The sequence below is a fragment of the Urocampus carinirostris genome, chromosome 2 (assembly GCF_059441175.1).
Source record: "Urocampus carinirostris isolate Australia breed hairy pipefish chromosome 2, RoL_Ucar_1.0, whole genome shotgun sequence".
NCBI lineage: Eukaryota > Metazoa > Chordata > Actinopteri > Syngnathiformes > Syngnathidae > Urocampus > Urocampus carinirostris.
The window spans coordinates 33,214,122-33,237,721 of record NC_142350.1 but is presented as its reverse complement, the minus strand read 5'-3'; the positions used below and the strand labels follow the sequence as shown (position 1 = coordinate 33,237,721).

General features: G+C 38.1%; 1 protein-coding gene across 1 annotated transcript in view; it reads left to right on the top strand.

Annotated features, from left to right (window-relative positions):
- The window catches only part of ascc3 (activating signal cointegrator 1 complex subunit 3), a 64,593-nt gene extending 43,548 nt beyond the window's left edge, over positions 1 to 21,045 (top strand). The window contains exons 34-42 of the mRNA XM_088326234.1: positions 14 to 139; positions 929 to 1,040; positions 1,113 to 1,247; positions 7,318 to 7,542; positions 12,132 to 12,283; positions 13,789 to 13,939; positions 16,111 to 16,317; positions 19,611 to 19,786; positions 19,858 to 21,045. Coding sequence (XP_088182360.1) covers positions 14 to 139; positions 929 to 1,040; positions 1,113 to 1,247; positions 7,318 to 7,542; positions 12,132 to 12,283; positions 13,789 to 13,939; positions 16,111 to 16,317; positions 19,611 to 19,786; positions 19,858 to 19,981 — 1,408 coding nt within the window. The 3' untranslated portion in view covers positions 19,982 to 21,045. The remainder of the gene's footprint in view (positions 1 to 13; positions 140 to 928; positions 1,041 to 1,112; positions 1,248 to 7,317; positions 7,543 to 12,131; positions 12,284 to 13,788; positions 13,940 to 16,110; positions 16,318 to 19,610; positions 19,787 to 19,857) is intronic.
- Positions 21,046 to 23,600: the final 2,555 nt, after the last annotated feature.

Sequence of the window (23,600 nt, the reverse complement as noted above, 5' to 3'; positions counted from 1 at the left end):
GTTTTGCCCGCAGCCTCCTCAGTGTCCTGTCAGACCATTTGAATGCAGAAATAGCCGCTGGGACCGTCTCTTCCAAGCAAGATTCAATGGATTACATCACTTGGACTTACTTTTTTAGACGGCTGGTGATGAACCCGAGGTTAGAATGTTACACTTCAATAAAACCATGTCCACACAAAATTGAAAAAAAAGTTGCACAGATCGTGAATGTTTTTAGCAGTGAAGTTTTAAGCCTAATGTCTTGCCAGATACATTTCACATGTTATGGTTTCATTTTTTTCTTGTCCCTATTTGTTTGATATTGAAAAAAGTAAAAAAATTAACATGATCAATTATTGGAAAAAAATCTTAGCCATGTGAAACTTGGCAGTGTGAACTTAAAAGTGGCCTCAATTCAACTGAGTGCAACAGTTGCACTATTTTCCACTTAAAAGTAGTTGATGTTGAGTACCAATCTCCTTTTAGTAAAAGAGTCTGGTATTGTTTTTGTCTTTCATTTGACACATCTAGTGCAATCATGACCTGGTGAAAATTGTCTTTAATTATACTTTGGCAAAGCCTCATGTGGTAACTCTTAAATGGCTCTGTTGAGTATGGAACCTATTTAAGACACAGTTTGATACTGTACTCTGGGAGTCATTTTCTGAGAACACTGGTCATTTTCCTCTTATATGGCTATTTTCTTCTCCAAAGTGTATACAGACGTGTTTTCAGTAGAATAACTTTTTAATGCTTACCTAGTGTCTGGCCTTATGAAATAAAATTACACTCGATACAGCTGAGTACGTATTTACTTTATTCTTATGAAAGCCTCTTAATTTAACGATTACTGGTACATGAATAAGACATGGAATTTAAAAATGGGGAAAAAAGGTTTATAACTCTAACACCTTGTATAATTAACTTGAATGCTTTTGACTGTTTTCAGCTATTACAATCTGGAAGACATCAGTCATGAATCTATGAACAAATACCTGTCTAATCTGGTGGAAAAGAGCCTACGGGACTTGGAGTGCTCCTACTGCATTGAAATCAAAGAGGTGTGTGCTTTTGTTGAATAAACTGTTGTGTAAATTCCTTGTTTGACTTTTGATATCTCTATAATGCTCAAGGACGACCGGACAATTGAGCCTCTGACGTATGGCCGCATTGCCTCATATTACTACCTCAAGCATCAGACCATCCGTTTGTTCAAAGAAAGACTGAGGGCTGAACTTCCAATCGATGAGATTCTTTCCATTCTGACTGTAAGTATTCACATATCCATTGTTTAGAACTTTTCTTCAGAGGCTTTTATGTGAGAAAAACAAATTTTTGTTTTGAAAAAAATTTATAGGGTAGGTTGATTTTATTGCATCCTGGTGTATGAGTACAGATGTCTAACTTATTGTTATTTAGTCAAATTTTGTATATTTAAAAAAAAAATATATATATATATATATATATATATATATATATATATATATATATATAATACATTACGTTCCCAGTTCATGGACTCATTAACAACTTGGGTTGTTGAGTCACCACTTCTTTTGGTGTGTCTTGATCAAGTACAGCCTGGCAGCACCCATGCCTCTCCAGACCGTTTTTTGGGGGTTAGGTTTTGCTTCTCCTCATAAAACAGATGGTACTGGTTTCCATGGTAACATGTAGCAAGAGAGGCCTCCTGATCTGACTATGATACAGCACCTTCATCATCTGGTCTCTGTTTTATTTCGATGTAAAACGTCCTCCCGCTCTTTAGAAATGAGCAGCAGTCTGCTGCTGCCAATCGCATGTGAAAATACTGCGGAAAGTAAATGGATAAAAATCAACACAACTCCAACAAAAACAAGAATTGCTCACTTTGCTACGGAAACTTCACATGGACTAACTGTTTGGGTTGTATACATAAAATAAAAAAACATTGGATTATGAATTATTTGGTGAACAAGTAACTGCATAGTCCCAACATGTTATCTTCACCGCCATTGTAATGCTGACAAATGCACACTGTGCGTTTGCTCTACACGAAACACCCCCTTTCTGTTTTTTTGGGGTTGGGGTTTGCTCCACCAAATGAAAGGATGGCACTAGTTTCAATGGTTACCATTAGGAGGAGAAGCCTCCTGATCAGACTTGAATACAGCACTTTCGTCATCTGGTTGCTGTTGTTGTTGTTGAGTCACTCAAGGCGCCTAAGGTAATCCTTAGTAGCGCTAGGCTCGCTCGTGGGAGGCTCCGTAGTTCTCCGAAGGAGAGGGGGCTGCGACTGTCCTGTGCCGCCAGGCCTGACGGGGTGTGACCCAAGCAAACCAAGCATACGAAGCCTCTGAAGTCCTTAATAGGTTCGGACAGGCCGGTGCATGATTTATGGAAGCCCCGTGGGCAGGTAGTACTTGTGATTGGGGTGTGGTCGCAGCTAACTGTTCGAAAGCACCACTGGCATTTGGACTGGGGGCCAAGGTTGCTCTCGATGTCGCCCGCCCTAAGAAGAACAGAGAGAGGAGAGTAGAAGAGAGAAAAAGAGAGGGACAGATAGAAAGAGAGACAGACAGACAGAGTAAAATGCAAAAAGGGGGAAAAGGGAGTGAGAGAGGTGGGGAGAGAGTAGGAAAGAGAGGGATAGAGAAAATGAAAGACAAGAGTGTAAAGGGGGAAGAGAGAAAAGGAGAGACAAAGAAGGAGAGAGGACCAAGAAAGAAAGAGAAAGCGAGCCTGAGTGGATTGAGTTGGATTCATAAGGCTCCCCCGGGAGAGAGCCCTCCGCAGGACACCACGGGAAGGTTCCTAGTCTTTGTCCTGCCGTTGCTGTTGTTGACTGTGTTAAGCGTCCGAGTGAGAAGTACCAGTCTGCGTGACAATACTGGCGGAAGAAAAAAAAAAACTCTTCTCTAACAAATTCAAATATTGATCACTTTGCTTATTCAGCTTCACATGGACAAAGTATTTGTGTCCTATACCAATCTAAAAAAAAACATCTTGAATTGTGGAATATTAGGGTAACAAGTGGCTGCTTTTTCATTCCACATTTTTTGCCTCCATTGTAATGTTGACAAATGCACACTGTGCATTGGCTCTTTTCAAAACATCCTATAAATGGTAGGCTTCCTTTAGTTCAATACCCTGAAGGGTGTTTCATTTGTGTGTGTATTTGGCCTGGGGTAATATATTGTGCCCAGACCCAAACTCAGGCTTGAAATGTCAATCATTAGGACGGGCCGAGCCGGGCTTCTTTCAGTTTTTTGTTTTTTTGTTTTTTCTCGTGGAGGATCGGAAGAGCATGCACTTACTTGTACTCAAGTAATTATTTATATAACTGCTTTTTACTTCTATTTAAGTAATATTTTTCTGAAGTAACTGAGTAACACGCGCATTTCGGCGCCAAACTTGTATTATTCAGATTACTCTTATACCATCATAAAGAACATGCTTACATAACTATCAGTTTAAATCCAAATTAATTTTCATCATCTGTGTCACAGTAGATGAACTTCCTTTCTGCTTTTCAGCTGCGAATTTTGTTATTTGCAGCTTGCTATCTGCAGATTTTTTTGTTTTGGTGCCATTTCGCTGCACTTTGCTAAAATGCGCACTATTGCGCCAAAGTTTTTATTTCAGCGCTGCACTTCAAATTACACAAGAGAAACCCAAAGTTTACACATTTTGCCGTCGAAGTAAAGCTTCGGGATAACTTCAGGCCGAGTCCCTCAATTCAAGTTAATCGGTCGGGTTTGGGCATTTTTGGCTCATATACCCGCGAGCCATGTCGGGCAGGGTTTTTGTAGGCCCGATATTACCTCTAATTATCTCATTAGCAGGCCCCCACCCCTGCTACCTAAGCTTTCCACCACAATAGTGAAGCTTGTCAACCTTCTGCTCCACTTACCTTCCTTTCTCTTTGTGACACAGCACTGACATCTTCTCTGTAATTGCTGCCATCTGGACGAACAGAAACTTTTCTCAACACAAAGTACCTCACTATGGTTGGTTGGTTGGATCCCGTAACCACTAGGATTGTAGGGGCACAAATGCAGCCTGGTGGTGCCAATCCCTCTCCAGGTCAACATAGTTTTCCACCTGGTCCCAAGTCAGGGACCTTTTCGCATGTTAGGCAAATGTGCTAACCACTGCCCTACAGTCTTTTTGTTCCGTTTTACTTTTGATCATGAGATATATTAGTCGTTTTAGTGTTCTCTTTGGGGAAAATATCATGAAACAAATTTAAAATAAATGGTTGACGATGAACACTGGCAGAAAACTTCACTAACTTTTACTAACTTTAATTACCGTAAATTCCGGACTATAGAGCGCACCTGATTATAAGCCGCATCCACCACATTTTAAGAGGAAAACCGATTTTGTACTTACACAAGCCGTACCTGTATATAAGCAGCATGCGCCCACATTAAAAAGTTGTAACACAAACACAAAATTAACCCAAACCCGACTTTAAGTCCCGCGATTGAAACTGAATTTTTTGGTTTGAACAAATTTATTGACACTAATAACAGAAAACAATCATGACAATCTCAACAGCAATTAAGCACATTCACAATATTATATTCCAATATGACGTTTTTAACAGCAAACACAATGTGAGGTTTGAACAACCCTTCTCGAAAATCTTATTAGCAATCAAGCATATTCACAATTTCATTATATAACATCTTTGTTAGTGTCAATAGATCCGTCCAGGCCAAAGTCGATTGTCCTCGGTCTGAACAAATCCACCGACACCAACATCAGCAAAACAAACACGACAATCTCAACAGCCATCAAGCATATTCACGATTGAAACTGAATGTCCTTCATTAAAGTACACAGTCCAAAAGTCACAGCCGGCAAAATTAACGAAAAATGATAACGGTACTTAAGGTTTGATGCTGACCTGCAGATTCCGGGTCTTGTTGAAAGTTATCCAAGGAAAAAAGTGTATATTTCCAAAGGTAAGGGTGGGAAAAATATATATTCACTATTGTCTGCTGCGTCCACAAACCAATCTCCCTTTTACTCCACTTCCCGTCAGCCCCCGTGGTTTTCGCCCCTTCTTTTTGATTCGCCCGTGCAAAACATATCAGAATAAGGGTCTCAAATAAATAAATTACAAAAATATACAGTTGCAAATACATATTATACACAGGGATCAGAATTTTCCGCGGATCCGCGGATTTCCGCTGTTTTTGAACCCCAAAGGCATTCCGACTTTTTCACTTTTTCTCTTGCGTAGCAAACAAATTCAAAATCCGACTGTCTCACTCTTTCCTTTATTGCTCTGGCGCACCCTGGCGGCCGTTAGAAAAATTGGCCGCATTGTTCCTCAAGGGCTCCGCCCTGCTTTATTCCTGGACCCTGGCTATTTCAGCTGAAAATGAAAATCTCCATTCTGATCCCTGTATACATGGTGACACATATTTACAAAGAAAGACGGTACACCGAGAGAGTTTTCAAAGCTTGAATAATAATAATAATGAAACTTTCATCCCAAACGGTGCATGTGACAGGGCAGTTAATGGTAGCACCACGCTCGCAACACAGTAAACGGGTCTGTTAAAAATCATACCGTACTTGTTAAAATCACGGTAAACTGTCCTTATCTTCCTCCTTAGAACTGAAGCCATCATAGTCGTCTTCCTCAGTGTCAGAAAGAAACTTTGTCATATAGACGTCGTCCCACGCTCCTTTATTCCAAAACACGCTAGCAACACGCTCTTTATCGGACGGCTCGATTGCTTTTAGCTTGAAAGCTGCGTCATGTGCCTTGTTTTTTTGCATTTTACATGATGAGGGTATGTTTACGCTAATTAAATTTATGCACAAGCCAAGTAGTTGCAGTCTTCCTCGGCGCATATATTCTACCGATCTAAATCTTACCTTTTGTACACGAGCGCCGCTGGCGGCCGTTAGAAAAATTACATAAATTGGCCGCATCACTGAATAAGCCGCAGGGTTGAAGGTTTGGGAAAAAAGTAGCTGCTTATAGTCCGGAATTTACGGTACCGTATTTTATTTTTGTGTCATTACAGAAATATGTTTTTAAATAATATTGAATGAACTTATGTTTCTTTCATCCTGGAAAAGAAGTAAAATAAGAAAAACAATTTTAAAAAGTATTTGCGATCCATCTGTAAGATAATTTTGCTTTTTTTTTTTTTAATAGTTTTGCTTTTTTTTTTTAATAGTTTTAATAATAGTTGAGTAATGAAAAATAATTTAAATATTAAAAAAAAAGTCAAATGATAAAAAAAAGAAAACTAAAACCGTAAAATTCAGTCTATAAGGCGCATTTGATTATAAGCCTCACCCAGTACATTTTTAAAGGAAAAAACACTTTGTACATACATAAGCCGCACCTGACTATAAGCTGCATGTGCCCACATTGAACTATGAGATATTTACAAGAAAGGCGGTACACAGAGTTTTAAGAATAAACGGTACCTTAACTCTTTAACGTTCCGACAAATACGTGTCTGTACAATGTCACCAGTCACTGAAATATGTCATGCCACATATCATTTGAAAGCCTAAACTATTGGGATTCAAGATATTATGACCATTTCAAACTATACTCATCAGAGAAGTATCAATCTGAAACAAGATAACAGAAAATTATAAAGGCGGCGTTACTCACCATTACACCCCCTGACCATTTTCAACTTCTCTAAATGTCAGCAAAATTGGCTTCGTTACATTAAGTACAATCCATAGAATCCAACCACATAAAATGTTTACTCTAAATCATATGAAAATGCCGACATATAGATAGGAATCCTCCTACATAATTTCCGCTTTGTTTCACATTGCTGCTTGTAATCCGCTCGTTTCGTCACATTCTTCAGTTTACAGATAAACAGACTCGTAAAATGATTCCTAATGTGGTAGTTAGCCCTTTTCTTTCGATTAAAACCTTTTTCATGACGTGGGTTTGTTCATGCTAGTTTTATTCATGAACATAGCTCGAAGTTGCATTAGACCTGCGTCTTCCTCGGCACATATATTTTATCTGAAATATATTCCTACCTCTACTGCTCGGGCGCCCCTGGCGGCTGTTTGAAAACATGTGCATGCCTGTGCATCTTCAAAACAAGAGACCTTGAAGCAAGATCCAAGACAGGGGTGTGCAAACATTCTGAGTAATGGGCCTGATTTGGTTAGAAAATGTTGGCAAACGGGCCAGGCCAGGAAGATAAACATGATTTTTTTGATTGATATAGATGTTGTTTCTCCCTATATAGATTCTAGCAACTATGGTATTATTCAAGACGTAAAACCAAAAAATTGGCTTGAAGTAATAAAAAAAATAGCATGTTTGATCTCTTTTTTTTTTTTTTACAGGATGCAGAAGAATACGCCGAGCTCCCAGTAAGGCACAACGAAGACCAGCTCAACAGCAGCCTGGCTCAACAGCTCCCCCTGAAGGTCAACCCCCACTCATATGACAGCGCCCATACTAAAACCCATCTGCTGCTTCAGGCTCACTTCAGCCGTGCTCAGTTACCATGCAGCGACTACTTAACTGACACCAAGACCGTTCTGGACAACGCCATTCGAATCTGTCAAGTATGTTAATGTGTGTTTATACTTGAGATACATTCATCAAACACTGATTGGAATCACATATGCTTACTTTTATAAGATATCTACTGTATTTACTGGACTATATGGCACACTTAATAACTCAAATTTGGCCAGAGATTTGAAAGTGCGCCTTGTAAGTCGGTGCGTCTCATACACTGCAGAATACAACGTATAAGATTAGAAATGCATGCAGAATGAGGTACCATACAAGGTTTAATGGTATATAGCCATATGTGAGCATTGATCAAATAATAAACATTGCTGGCCTAAATTGCAACGTAGTGCGTGCAATAGGATGCTAGCCCAAATAGTAGCAGTGAAGGTGCATTTGAGAAGGCATTAAACCTTATCTCATTATCACACTATATTTACTCACGGTGCCAGGAACACAGATTTGCAAAGTGCATTCTGAAAGGTCAAACAGTCTCTCCACTTTTTCACCAACAAACATTAGAGAATAGAAAAAAACAAAGGTAAAAGAAAATTCTACATACAAGCTCTTTTACATACGCATGCATGTTAAACTAAGAGCTTATCTACGCATCCTATCAGAATACACTCTGCAAATGTAATAATGGGATAATAGTGGTCTAGTGGTAATGTGTTGGAACTCTCACAGTCACTACTTGGATTTGATTCCTATTGCATACTATTTTTTATGATTTTGGTTAGCGTCACATATTAATGCATTGCCTTTCTCTGTACCTGTACATATGATGGCTCTTACTGTAGCCTCAATTTATTGCGCCTTATAGTCTGCTGCGTCTGATGTTTGAAAGCTATATGAAAAAAGATACATTTTCAAATTCCTCCACGTTGCAGTGCTACTGACTGATGTCTAAAAAAGGTTTAAAATGCAAGTGAATGTTGATCATTTGCTTTGTAAAACTCTTTGGAATCGTTATTTTTCCCTCAAATCATATCCTTTTTTTATTTGACAATCAAATCTCAAACTTTTGTAATTAGAATTACTGGAACGAGTACTCCTACAATCTCCTTGCTATTATTTTTTATATTGTTTCAGGTTCAAAATTCTTGAATGCAGCTGTGATACCATTTGCACAGTGTGTACATGACATAGTGGGCTGTTTCATGAAATAGCCAAACTAAAGATACATTTCCCTGTGCTCTTAAGCTTTATGTATTGCTGTAAAATAGAACTGTTTATTTTCTAATATGATAACGTGCAGCATTTTCAGACAATCTGTTGTATTGATTTCTAACCAGAATTAATTAATAAGCTTTATTTCCAATATCTTCTATGGGCTCCATCAGCGAATCAAAGCCAATTTGAAATGGTTTCTGAAATATGATTCTTCTCCAATTTTGTATCACTGAGGCGGTCAGCAACAAGCAGCTCTGAAGACATTGGCAGCCGTTGGCCGCTCCATAGTCACTCTGTAGCACTTTTACAAAAAAGATTGACAATTTTAAAAAACATATGGTTTCTGTAGGCAGGCAAACATGATAAATTGTTAACATTTCCTGATTTCTTTGTGTTTTTCATATTTATGCATCACAAAGGTTTCAGATCATCAAACCAATTTTAATATCACACAACGAAATACAAAATGAAATTTTGAAATTTTGATTCCATTTATCAAGGCACAAAAAATCTAAACCTGCTTGGCCCTGTGGGAAAAAACTACCATTAATTGCCCCCTGAACTTATTTTTGAGTTATGATCATTTGAAATGAGTCTTTCACAACGCTTTGGAGGAATTTTGGCCAGTTGTTCTTTGCAAATGTGTTTCTAATCTGCCGTATTGGTGGGTTTTCTCGCATTTATGGTTACACCAACTTGCTGTGGTTGACGGAATATTGATTTCTGGTGTTTACTGGAAGAATCCTAAAGGAGAACGTCCATCTTGTGCCCTCAAATTTGAGAGCCCTTTAATCATGCAGCTGGACAATGATCTAATACACACCAGCACGTCAACCTTTAAATGGCTAAAAAAAACAAAACAAACAAACGAAGGTTCTGGCCAAATCAAAGTGTCGATTTAAATACAATTGAGATACTGTGAAGTGACCTTCAATGGGCGGTTCAAGCTAGAAAGCCCTCCAATATGGCAGATTTGAAAAGTAAATTGCAAAGATAAGTGGGCCAAAATTCTTCCTCATCATTGTGTAAGACTCATTACCAATTATTGTAAACATTTGATTTCTGTTACAGCTGCCAATGCTGGCCCAACCTTCTATTATGTTCGGGGGCCAGATACGTTTTGATTTTATTGTGAATCAACATTTCAAAACTGTTGTAATTCCTTGGGTCATCTCTGTGTCACATTAAAAATGGTGTAATGATGATCTGTAACCTTTGTATTTGATAAATATGCAAAGAACACTGAAATCAGAAAATGGGTAAATACTTTTTTATGCGGGCTTATGTTAAGCGTTCCAGTGTGCAATTGTTAAAATTGGAAAAAAAATCACCAAAAATGTGCAATGCACATGCTTTTATAGACTTCAGCCAGGCTATCCATTCTATCTTAAAGCTGTTTTTTTGTCATTTTGCTAATTGTGTATCTTATTTTATTGGTTGTTTTTAATTGTTCTTTCTTTTTTCCTGCAAATTTTCATTGCTAGCGGACGGTTTGGCTCATTTTGTGATTTTTTTTTTCAATTATTTCTTTACAGCTTTCAAATTATTTTGTTTTTTGCATAATTTAATTTTGAGGTGCCATGACTGTCCTTCCTGAGGATGAACATGAAAATCTCATCTTTCATTTCCCCAGTTGTTGTTTTTCAACCATAATAGACATGTACTGGATTTTCATGTTAATTCCAGCTTCCCTGAATGTAAAAATTTGCTAGCGTACAGGTCGGAGAAAATGTGATGGGTATTAGAAAACGGGGGGAGGTTGTGATGTGCTGCCAGGACTTGATATGGCTGATTGCAGTACACTTTGGAGCTGGTCCAATATTTTTCTGTGTAGTGGAGCCAAGGAATCTCAGGGTAATGGTGGCGTTCTGTAGATGAGTGGCAACAGAGGGGATTTAGTGAATGATTCAATGTGTGGCTGTAATAAGCCGGCGGAGTCCAGGATTACACTCGGGCTGTGTACTTGTTGGGATTGGCCAGAGAAGTGAGTAAAGATAGGATTTGTTTCTCTGTCTCCACTTGGGATTGGTCATATAGTGCCTGAAATGTACCGTATTTATTTGTGTTTAACGCACACCCCTACTTTTTCATTAAAATAGTTATAACATTTTGTTTCGCTTTTTCTCAGCTCAATACGTGAGGCCATAATTAAAATCATGTATTGACATTGTCAACTATGAACACAATACCAACATAAAATGTACAACGTATTTATTTAATGTTTTTCAAAGTCCGATTCATCATCAGATACCCCAAAAAGTGTTTTTTCTTATCCTGCTTTTTTTGCGTTTGTTCATATCTTTCAAAACAATTCTAGCATTCGTCTCTAGTCCCGTTAATAAAAAAGGGTAATAATGAGGTAATACCTGATGCTTTTTCGTATGTCATCTATATCAGTGATCCCCAACCTTTTCTGTCCCGCAGACAGGTTTAATGTCTGGCAATATCCACGCAGCCCTGCCGAATAATAACATTAGTGACAATATCAATAATAATAAGCCTAAATCTGGTGTGTCATGCTTTGACAACTCAAGATGTAAATGACATAGGGAAAGGTTTTGGATTTCATCTCATTACTACACTATTTTTACTCATGGTACTATTTTTTAAATAATGTAGAAAAAAGAAAGTTGTCTTGAAAGAAAGAAATAAAAGCAAAAAAGCATGACATGGGAAACAACTCTTTGTTTTATGCGAGGATAAATCCGTTTTCGAAGGACATTAAATAAATACATTGTAAATTTAATTTTGGTATAGTGTTCTTGGTTTATGTTGTCAAATTATTTGAATCATGGTTCCAGATATAAAAGAATGTACTACCGTGAGTAAAGATCGTGTGATAATGAGAAAAAAAATAGAGTGTCCTTTTCTTATGTCATCTGAATCGCTGGGGATGCAATTGTTAAGATCCGGTGCTTTCACCGCTGCAATCCAAGTTTGATTTCCGTTGAATCCAATGTTTTGGTCAGCAATAACAATCGACTGATCAATCATTGTTCGAATACTGGAATAGCCTACCGTTAAACCTCGTGTATAACGTGCAGCCAAACTTGTAACTTGTTCTGTGGGAAGGGAAAAAACTGCACGTTACATACAGTATAAGCAAAAACATAAGGCAACTTTTTTTGGTTCCAAACGACCCACGGCCCACGACCGGTCAGCGGCACAGTGTTTGCTGACCACTGATCTATGTCGCTGGTGGTCTTGTGTTAGGATTTGGCACTCTCCCCGTCATGAGCTGGGTTTGATTCCTATTGCGATTGTAGTCGGGGATGTATTTTTGACTGATCAATCATGGCACAACTACAGTAATGTTCTATTGTAAAATCTTTTGTACAACACGCAGCCAAACTTTGAATTATTTTTAGGTAAAAGGTGTACATGAATAAATGTATTGAAAAAAAGATACTAACCCGCATTCGGTTACTCATAAACGTAATGTTACTCTTCTGTCTTTTCTGCTCAGGCTTTGCTTGATGTTGCAGCAAATGAAGGCTGGCTTGTTTCAGCTTTAAGCATCTGCAACCTGGTGCAGATGATTGTGCAAGGCCGCTGGCTGCATGATTCTTCTCTACTAACCCTGCCACACATGGAGCAACAGAACCTCTACCTGTTCAGGTAAGACTTACTTTCAGCCATGTACTACTTACACATTCTTTGCTGATCTCACAGCCTAAAGTCACAAGGTTTATTCGATTCATGTTTTTATGGACCGATTTCCCAATTCTTGTTTCCTCTTTTTCTTTTTTCTTTTTCTTTTATTCAAAGAGACAGTGTTTGTTACTAAACGCCTCCTAGTGGTGAAAAATACTTCATTTATTAAATAAAAAAACTTGGACATAATATATATGCAGTAATCCCTCGCTGTATCACAGTTTACTTTTAGTGGTTTCGATACTTTGCGGATTTTGAATGTAATTAAATTGTTTTTATTGTCATTGATATCAACGTATCGTGCTTTGTGTTCTGTAGCAGACAGCAGACAGCAAATGCTGTCCCGGGTTCAGTACGGGGATGTCTTTGTGTGCGTGTATTAGTTGGTCGTGACTGTCTGTTTGTGCGACCATGATAGGATCCCATGTCAATGAGGCCACCAAAACGAGATTCATCAGTTAAATTGGATTCCTAAGATAGTCAGAAGCGTGCATAGAAATGCTGATCACCAACTGGTGCTCCTTGGATTGTTATTGGATCTGGGAAAACACTGAGGAGGCGTCAGGAGAGGAAGCAATAGCGGGGCTGCAGGTCCTGCCTACTGCAGCCAGCCTACGTAACAACTCTCACAAACCAACACTGCCGAGCCTGTATCTCACCAACGCCAGACCCATTACCCATAAAACAGATGACCTGGAGCTACAACTTGTATGAAACTACTCATTACAGAGACCTGGCTGAACCCAAAGATCCCAGTTGCTAGCGTTCTTACACTTAAAGGAAAAGCCCTCCAATTTTGCTGTACAGATTCAGATTCAGATATACTTTATTGTCATTCTAGTACACGTGTATACAGAACGAAATGTCGATACATCTGACCCGCACAGTTTCCTCGAATGTACAGATATAAGTAAAAGTTGTATTGTATTATGGCTACGTATAGTATTTTACCATAGTGCCGATAGTGCAAGAGGAGTAGCTAACCAGATGTGCAAATGTAGATGTACTGTTGTATAACGACAATAAAGACCATTCATTCAACTTCAACTTTGTGTTTTGTTTTTTTATTTGTAGATTTATAGTTGCTATTTTGTTACAGTCACATATTTTATGGCACTGATATCTAATAAATGTTTCTACTTGGCGGGTTTTGACCACCGCGGGACTTTTTTGGAACACAACTCCTGCAGAAAACAAGGGATTACTGTATACACAAATGAATACGGTTGCTATATTGTTTAGTCTTTTTTCTCAACTCAATCTGGTGTTTAAGACTAGACTCCCTCCGTTTTTATCCATGCTTTTCCTGTGACATGAAAAAACATACAATTTGGGTATTTTTTCCTACTTCTAATAATAATTTGGGGTAGTCTTGAATTTAAAACAAAAAAACATTTGTCTTTTGAAATTGTCCCACTGTAATGACATGCAAACATTTCTGTACTAATGTTAAACTTGATAACATGCAGGAAATGGTCGAACCAGAAAGGGACCGGAAACACAAAAAACTACAACGGACCGATTGAAGGACTGCCTGAGTTGATGGCCACTTGCGGTGGAAAGGAGAGCATTTTTGCCGCAATCGTCGGCCATGAGTTGCCTTCAAATCATGTGACTCAGGTAAGCTGTGTTTGTTTATAACCTTAATGTACTAGGTATCATATTATTCTCTTGCACGCAAGTGCAGAACACACAATTAGCAATGACATGCCCTGAGCAGCCTTGCCATTGTGATCCCAGATAGCTCCAAGATCCCCAATTACAGCCCTCTGATAGGGTTTACTGCTGCAATCTAAGTGCTAATTGCCGCAGTAATGAGAGGGAGCAGGCATGGCGGCAGGCTCTCAAGCTTCACCCAATCAGGGGGCCCTCTGTCATCCTTCCCCACCTTTACTCCCCTCATCGCCTCTGCCCTCCCGTGGTAGGGTGGCCTCGCTAATTAAATAATTAGATGTGCAGCAGTGTTCCTGTCTGCTTTGCTCTGAGTGAGTAATCCTCACATAAATAGCCTTTGCTTGGTGAATCTGGAAGGTTTTCTCCAACTAGCTTGACACACAGGCATACAAAGCAGCTTCTTTTCTCCAGTATGTGTTGGACTGTAAACTTACCGGACTTATTTGTGTATAACGCGCACCCCAATTTTTTGATTAATAATATATATAAAATGTTGTCTCTTTCCTGCTCAAATTTTGGGGGTAGACGCAATAGGAAACGAACCCGGGTCACTGCGGGGAGCATGGTGAATCCTAACCATTAATATACATTACACATGAAAAGGCATCCGATATCATCTCATCATCACACTATTTTCACTCACCTTACTAGAGACAATTGGTACTCTGAGTAAAAATAGTATGACAATAAATTAAACCTTAGAGCATTTTTATATGCTATCTGTATCACTGGTGTTCCATTTATTATGATTTGGTGTTCTTACTTTATTTTAATTGCAACCATTTTTTTTTGCAATCAAAGATATTTTTAGACAGATTAATCATTTAACAAATACGGGAAAACGTCGTGTATGACACACTGAAACTTTGAGTTCCTTTTGGGGTGAAAAATGTGCGTTGTACACAAATAAATGGGGTGATTTTTTTATTTTTTTTTTAGTTCAATGGCATTGAAATATCTGCTTTTCTGTTGTTTGCATTAAATTTACATAACATGAGCTTCACCTAGAGTATTAGTCTCGAACTTGCAGCCAGCGGGCCATTTGTGGCCCTCAAGACGATAGCTTAATGTTAGTGCGGCCCCTCGCGGATTTAATATGGATGTTACCCCTATACATATGTCGGGCAGTGATTAACATACAAATGTTTATGATTGATGTATGTTTGCCCTGTATTATGAGTTGCTTGCTACTTCTTGTTTTGATCCACGGCAGCACGTACGCACCACAGACACTAAGTTTCAAATAAGCTGATTCTGATAATAATTTTTTGCCAAATCATCACGAAATATTTTGTCCAAATTAAAATGAAGAAGGCTGCCGGGTATTGAAGGAGATAGTAACTGCTTTTTAAACTGAACGTTAAATGACAATAGTCAAGATGATGGCACGCACGGATGCAGCATCTAATTGCTCTCCAGCTAGTTGCACATACTGTGAAAATACATATCTTGTGACTTAATTTGGGATTTTTTACTCTGCTAAATGTTATTGCACTTGTTTTCCTTGCACTCTTGTTACAATGCACTATTCTTTTTCGTGATACTGTTATAACTTAGGCCAGAAACTAAACACTTGTAACTATTTTTGCCTATTTATCCTGAGTCTTTTAGAAGAAAAAATCTGTAAAGTCTTCATTAAATGATTACCCCGGTGTGCCATGTCTAATCTTGTTGCATTCAATGTTTGACAACGCTGATGTCTACGACAACAAAGACAATTCAATTCAATATATCTGCTGCATTTTACATTAAATCTTTGGTTTATTTCTGTCTTTGAAAACAATGCGGCCTAACCTCACTCAAACCCTAGTTCTGAATGCCCCCGACTAAATTGAGTTTGAGACCCCTGTCCAAGAGGGAGCACACATAATTGTCCGCTTTCTTGCTCTTACTGGTACCTCAAAGTTAAAAATCTTGCAAAAAGCTGGGTAAAAAGACCCCATTTGGACCCTTTGAGTCTCCGTAGCTTGTCATTTTTTTGTGGTTTTTAGCACACTTCTTTGGTTGCACTACACAATTCAGTAACGTTTAGTTGTCAGACAATATACACTGTCCCTTTAAATAATGGATGAGCTTTCTGAGAATGAATCAGTGCCTATTTTTTCCTCTGTGTTTAGATGTGGGCTTTCCTCAGTCATCTTCCAGTGCTGGAGGTCTCAATGAGCATAAAGGGCTGGTGGGAGGACAGCCGACAACAAACCGAACGCCACGTTCCTGCTGCGGGAGCTAGCTTGAGGGAGGCCAGCAGCTGGATGGATGTGCATGCTGACCAGGAGTACGTTTTACAGGTGTCACTGAAACGCATCAACCAGGGCCAGCAGAGGGTCAGTACGTCTGATTGGTTGAAGTGTGCTTCACTCCACAAAAAGTGATTCAATACGGTATTTGATGTGAAACAATTGAAGATTCAGGACAATGTTATATTGATCCTGACGATTCACAGATGCTTGACTTTGAAGTAGAAAAATTTGATGTGGTCCGAATAAGTGTGTCTACAATTTGATCAAATCTAGTTCACAGTTTGGTCCAAAATCACCCATTTTGGGTCAAGACCAATCTAGTACTTTGGTTTAGAATCAAACACTTTTGTTCATTTATATTAAGCCTCAAAATGAATTGTTTTTATCATTGGTTTGTGATGTTTGAGGTAAAAAAAAAATGGGTGAGTAAATGTTTCTTTAAAATAATTCCCACAAATTATTTTATTTCAACCACCAAACAACCCCCTGAAAATAAAAAAATTGAATCACATTGTTTAACATATTATGAAAATAAAAATTTTAAAAATGTTTTTTTGTTTGAAAGACGCACATTTTGGGGGTTTGTTTGTTTAGTAAAAAGCACCTCAGCAAGTTTCTATTATGTTTATTTTGGGCTAAGTTGCACAAAACCGTCTTCCCAAAATATGCATGCATTTCTGTTCAGAAGAATCCCAACAATTGGATCAGGCTGACATTGGCATATTACTTCAATAGATGTGCTATCATTTTGCGAGTTGGAGAACCTTGGTTTACAATGTAAACACTCCATAAATGCAAAAAAAATATATATATTTTTTTTTTCTCACTTTTTTACTTTTTTCCATTCCCCCAAAAATCTAAATTGCTATCGATAGATTCTGTAATATATCTCAAATTTGATGTGTAATAACATATGTATATAATATATATATAAATTTACAAAATGTTATTCATTCGACATTCAACATAAGTATCCTTTTTTTTCTTCCAAAGCTTGAGAATAGGTTGGAACCTTTGAGATGTGACCTATTACTTTGAGCACAGGGTTGGTTTAAGATCAGGTAATTGTGTCATTGTAATCCTGTGCAGTCCTTTAAGACAATTTTTTGATTAAGGGCTATATAAATAAATGTGACTTGACAGGCAAAACACTACATTCGCATGCTGTCCTGAGATCACAAGCTTCCCTTCCACCCATCTAAGCATACATCTTGTCTTTGTGTTAAAATATTTTTTTTCTTTGACCATAAAATCACTTGCTCCAGAAGGCATTTGGTTTCTCCATGCAAGCAGCTGCAAACTTCAGTAAAGCTTGAAGGTGTCAATTTCAGAGCGGGAGCTTCTTTCCTAGTCAGCAGCCTCGCAGTACAGGACGCTGTAAAACTAGCTTCACTGTCATCACAGCCGTTGGTTTCCTCTACTTCAAGGCAGGATTGAAGCTTAGTGTAGCCCTTGGGTTGTCTGTGATCAGTTTAAGATCTCAATTCAGCTGATCCTGGGGCTCACTTGTGTTTTCCAACAAAAGGGTGACCCGAAACGCTGCTAACGACTTGTGGCCAAAAGTGTTGGGCGGGTTACTGAAAAATAGTAATAATTTACAGTTAATAGTTCCTTCATTTCAAAAGTAACTTCTTATCCAATATTACTGACACCAAAATGTAGCATGTTCCTCTAATGATATGTAGTTCCAAATGATCGTATATACTGGTAGCTGTATTGAAGCCAACCTCCTAAAACTGTTGAAAATAGCCACATAATAAAAGAAATAGAAAAAATGTGTAAGCCAACCTTTAGAGTAGAGGTGAAATTTAAAGCCTGAGCCCGACCAGAGACTAAACAGAAATTCGAGTTGGGTCGGGCCTAAATTCTCAATCATTACGTTTAGGTTTGGGCCAGGCTTCTCTCTCATTGGCTTTTTCTTAAACTCCTCCCCCGAGTCCTCACCAATTAAATATGAAAATTTGAGTTTTCTTTAAGCACAGTCACACAGATCAAGTTAATTTGTCAGGCTCGGGTTGGGTCGGGCTTCATTACCCGCACGCCCAATTCGGGCTGGATCTTTAATGCCCGATCTTACCTCGACTTTGGAAGCTGTAAACTCTTTATATTTTTTGGCATGTGCAATTTTGAGAGCTTGGCAACGAACACATATGTGAGACACTCCATTACTATATTGTCTCTGGGATTCAACCCACTCGGAAGATCTTTTTCCACTGGGTACTGTACAAGATGTTTTCTTCTATTCTCCAGGCATGGTGTGTTGCAAAAATGATTTTATAAATAAAAATACCAAATTTCAGCACACTTTTAGGATGAATTATGTGCCTATGTCACCCGTTTGAATATCCTGAGGGTTTGTTGTTCCTGTATAAGCCATGCGCCCCTCCCCACGCACTGCTAACCATTAGCTACTGGTGACACACAACCAAATACGTGCATATAAGATGACCCACTGATTTTTTTCATAGTTGTAAATCTGGCTTAGATGCCAGTATATACTGTATGAAGAATGTCTCAATGAGGAGAAATTCAGCATCCTTGTACTCACGACGCCGCCAGACCTGTACTCAGTTGTACTTTGCAGTAGGGCTGCAACAACGTATCAATGACATAGATACAAACGATTGTTAAAAGTGTTGGAGTCAAATTTCATCTTCGATTCATTGTGTTGCAAAATGTATGTGGCACTCAGCATGTTAATTAAATGCAAATAAGAGTGCATTGAATTTCTTCTTGATCCGGCGACAAACTGTAGTAACACTTTGCAACTCAAAGCGCTGTGTATAAACATTCACTGTACAAGAAGATGACATCCAACAAAGTACTCCTATTCTTTTTTTTTTTGCACCTTGCTGGTGTACAGCATACATGGAATGTATTTTTGTTTATTTTTAGGCTGTTTGGCAAGCACTTGGATTTTTTTTTATTGTGTTATATTATAGAAAATTTGGATGTTTTGTGCACTATTTTATATAGGACTAAAACTTTTATTTTTGAATGTAAGAGAAAATGAAAAATGTGATTTTTAAAAATCTGATTTATTGGTTAATCTAAAACCTAATCCACCGATTAAATATTCATTAATATCATCGTTAGTTGCAGCCTTACTTTGTAGGTATATGTAAAAATGCAGGAAAGGTTGCTGGCCGATCGAGGTTTATATGTAAGTGATGCCGGATCCTTCAGAAGTCAGTGGACTTTGAAATTCATGATCTGCTTTAATGAGTTGCGGAATAACGAGAGTAGAGTTGCAAAATTTTGTTCACAAGGCATTACAAATACTCGTTATTGGGAAAAGTAATTGTGTTCCTAGAACGTGTTCCTACGTAACGCGTTAGTCCCAACAATGATGGCCACAATGAACTTTGTTTTAACAGAGGAAGCAAGACAGCAAGGCACAAGCTCCAAGATTCCCCAAGGTGAAAGACGAAGGCTGGTTTCTCATCATCGGGGAAGTGGATCACAAGGCCTTGCTGGCAGTGAAACGTATAGGATATGTGCGCAACAATACCACTGCGTCTGTGGCCTTCTACACACCAGAGAAGACCGGAAAGTAAGAAAACTGAATTTGCCATCCTATCGGTAGAGGCTTTTTTGACAAAACGTCGATCCATGTGCCTTCAGGTGCATCTACACACTCTACTTGATGAGCGACAGCTACCTGGGTCTGGACCAACAGTATGACATTCACCTCAATGTGACGCCAGCCAGCATTACTGCACAAGTCAACACAGAGGTCACAGACTAGATTAAAGGGGTATTGCTGTTGATGCTAAAAAGGAAAGGTTGCCTTAGAGTAATCGACGGTCCAAATCAGGGCATCCTTCGAGACATTTCCTTACTAGCTTCATTTTTAAAGAGGCACAGAACTGTGGTTGGAAGGAGTCAGTTCATTATTGACAAATGAATGACCTTTATTCTAATTAGTCTATAATTCCATTATCGAACTTACGTTCCCTTCTGAAACTCAGTTGCTTTTGATCATGTGTGATGACCTGGTAAGAGCTACATTTATGGAAAAATATTTCATTATGACAGCACTTTAAACAATTCATTGTGCAGTTTGCCACTTTTTACTCATGACTGCCCCCTCTGGCTCAAAGCATAACTTCAGCCTCTTTCCCAAATTAACGACCGATAGCTGCGAATTAAAAGGAAGATACAAGTTGACAGTTGCAATTGTTGATAAAAGTGAAGCGTTTGTTTTGCAGAAAATCTTTAACATTATTATTTTCAAATTCATGAACAGTTCTTCCACGAGATGCTAAATGGGCTTTTAACTTTGCATATACTTAACTGACAGCTTGAGGCATCACTCAGTCAGCACGGTAATAAGGCTTGGAGACTCCCCTGATGATAATGATGATAATTCTAAGCCCCCCACCTGTGCCCATAATAATAAATAAAACATAAGTCTTAAAATGTTTCATTATGAAGAGATGGGGGAAATTGGACCTACAGAAAGTATTTTGTTCCCCATAAAACAGTGATGACATCCAGCATTTCAGAGTATTTTGGGGTATTCATGATTGTCTTTGTACCTTTTGCTACAGCTGTTGGTGTGAATGTAAATATTCCATAAAATGACCCAAATGGGTATTTGATAGGTATTTCACATAAAAAAAGAACATGTGCTTTAGTTAGGATTTTTATCTTTTTTTACAATACCGGTAGTTCTAATTCCATGATCAAATACTTATCATTGTAAGTAGTGTTGACTGGCTCCTTGCTTTTGACATATTTCAATTTTCTTTTCATGTGGCTTTGTGAATATAAGAAAAATGCCAAATAAAAATATATGTGCAGTGTGAATTTGTGGATGTGGAAATTTTCTGTTTCTAAGTTTCATTTTCTGTACCACAGATTGGTTTAATGTCCGAGTATATTCTTGCGACCCGGGCAAATAATAACTTTAGTAATAATCATATTGATTATCATCGTAAACCCAAATCCACTCTGTAATTACCGGTACTAAGCCGCTAAGGATGTTTTCTGAAATGACATGGGAAAAGGCATTATATTTTATCTCCATGATGAACAATGCTGTTTTGGGTGAACTCTTTCCCATAATGGCACTGTGAGCAAAAATAGTGTGAAGATGGGATAAAAAGTGCCTTTTCCTTTGCCACCTGCAATTCTAGTGGCCAGGGGGTTGGGATTTGCTGCTCATGCTCACTGCTGTGATCCGGTTTTTATTCCCGATCCATCCAATGCTGAGCAAATCATGTTAGCGATCTTAGTTGACTGATCAACTAACGGTGATATAAAAGTACACAGTAAAGGTGTAATGCGCAATCAAACTCCTGTTTTTGTTTGGGTTAACAAAATGTGTGTATATAATACACAAATAAATTCAATATACCAGTAAGCTAAAAATAAGTTGTTTTTTCCATTTTTGTGCGACCTGGTGGTTGCCAACATCTGTGTTCGTGTTCTTCAAAACCTTGCATGTTTGCCACAGACAAAATTCAAGACATGGATTTCTAGATTCTGTAGGCTGAGAATCTGTAGAAAATGCATGAGGCCCTGCACCTTGGTCCTTGCACATCTCCTGTTATCATATAAAAATAGTTAGTGTGCCCTTGTAAGTATTATGTTACAGTGATCACAGTTTTATCTTTTTTCTAAATCAGTAGATAACAGATTCTAATTCAATGTTAGTTATCTAAAACAATCCCTAATGTATTTCAATGTAGATCATTGATTCATAAACTATTTACCATTCCCACATAATTTAAATATAGCTCATCCAACTTTATAATGAAACTTCTTTTATCTGTTACCTCGTTTTATCGCGGCATAGAGGCCATCTTGAGGCTTAAGCAAGTTTTGTTTTTATTACTACTTTCCAACAATATTGCTGTATTTACCAGAAAATATGGACTTGGAGTGAAGGTTAAACGTGCCGTGTTCTACAAGCAACTTCCAAGATTTGCTCCTCACTGCTGAATGAATATTGCGCTCTAACACTATGCCTCTCTCTCTCTCTCTCTCTCACACACACAAACATACACGCGCACAAAAGCACATAATGATATCAAAATTAAACATCGGAAGCGTGTGACGTCAATTTAGTCCTTGCATTATCAAATAAGTTTTAATTATGTCACTAAACTCTATTAAAATGCGTCAATAAGCTGTTAAAAGGGAAAATTCTGTGTTTCGGATTCGGTGCATTTCTATAATTATTGGAGGAATTACCTCTTGAAGCGGCGTTATTTTTTTTCAGTTAAAAATGACACATTTCTTTGTGTTTTTCCCTTTATTTTATGTATTTATTTTATGTGGCTCTTTATTGAGTCACAGCACACACCCAAAAAACATGAATCATTAATAAACAAAAGGAAACAATAACGTATTTGCACATAAACTACTGTACAAAACCCATAATAATATAATACACTTGTGACCAAAAGGGAGGAAGTTATTCTGTGCCTCCCCTATTCCATATTTTACCAAGTAGGGAAACCATGTTTAAAATTAAAACAAGAAAATAACCTTACTCCACAAATGAATATTATGAAAAAGAAGCTTGACATTCAAACTTATAATAGTAACACTAGTGACTCCTTTAACATAACACCCAAAGAAACTCTTGGTAATTGAATCTTTACTATAATTACCGTATCTAAAATAGGCATAGTGCATGATTTTTAATTGATGTAAATTAGTTAAACCTAAGGTATTTGTCGTTTCTGTACAATTTGTAGAATTTGAACGAGGGTAGCGTGGCATATGCAAGGCCTACGTGAACAAATGCCTCCCTTTTATGGTATGGATTCTTCACGTTATATTTTTTTCTCCTGCACAGTTAAAAATTGCGGATTTAAATGTCAGATTTTTTTTTTATTCCCTTTTTTTCACCTGAGCTAAACTGCAGAAAGTCGCGCCTAGTATCAGTGTTAAGGCCGGAGAGACCGTGCTCCGTTTGAGAGCCAATCATTGTCCATTATTTGACATGTGACACATAAATTATCCAATGAGAATCGAAGTTATGTTCGGCATTGCCCAATAGGAACTGAGTGGCACGGAATCGTTGGAGAGTTCCCCTCTGCTTCTGTTAATTCAAGCCGTGATGCGGAACGGACAATGTTCAACATTTGGGACATTTTGATCACTTTGGCCAAGCAACAATTTGTTCCTGTTGTGCCCAGGTAAGAATATAAACGTCTATGGTACACTTTTTTAAATTAAAAAATATTTCCCAAACTTAAACGAATGAAATGTTCTTCCCTTTCTCATTAGAACCTCGCCATGTGTAGTGATGGAAATGTCATAAAATTCTCTACGGTTGCTGCCTTTGGACCTTAACAACGACCATTATCTCGAAGCTATTTTGGATTGAGACAAAGTTTCCCCGTAATTGC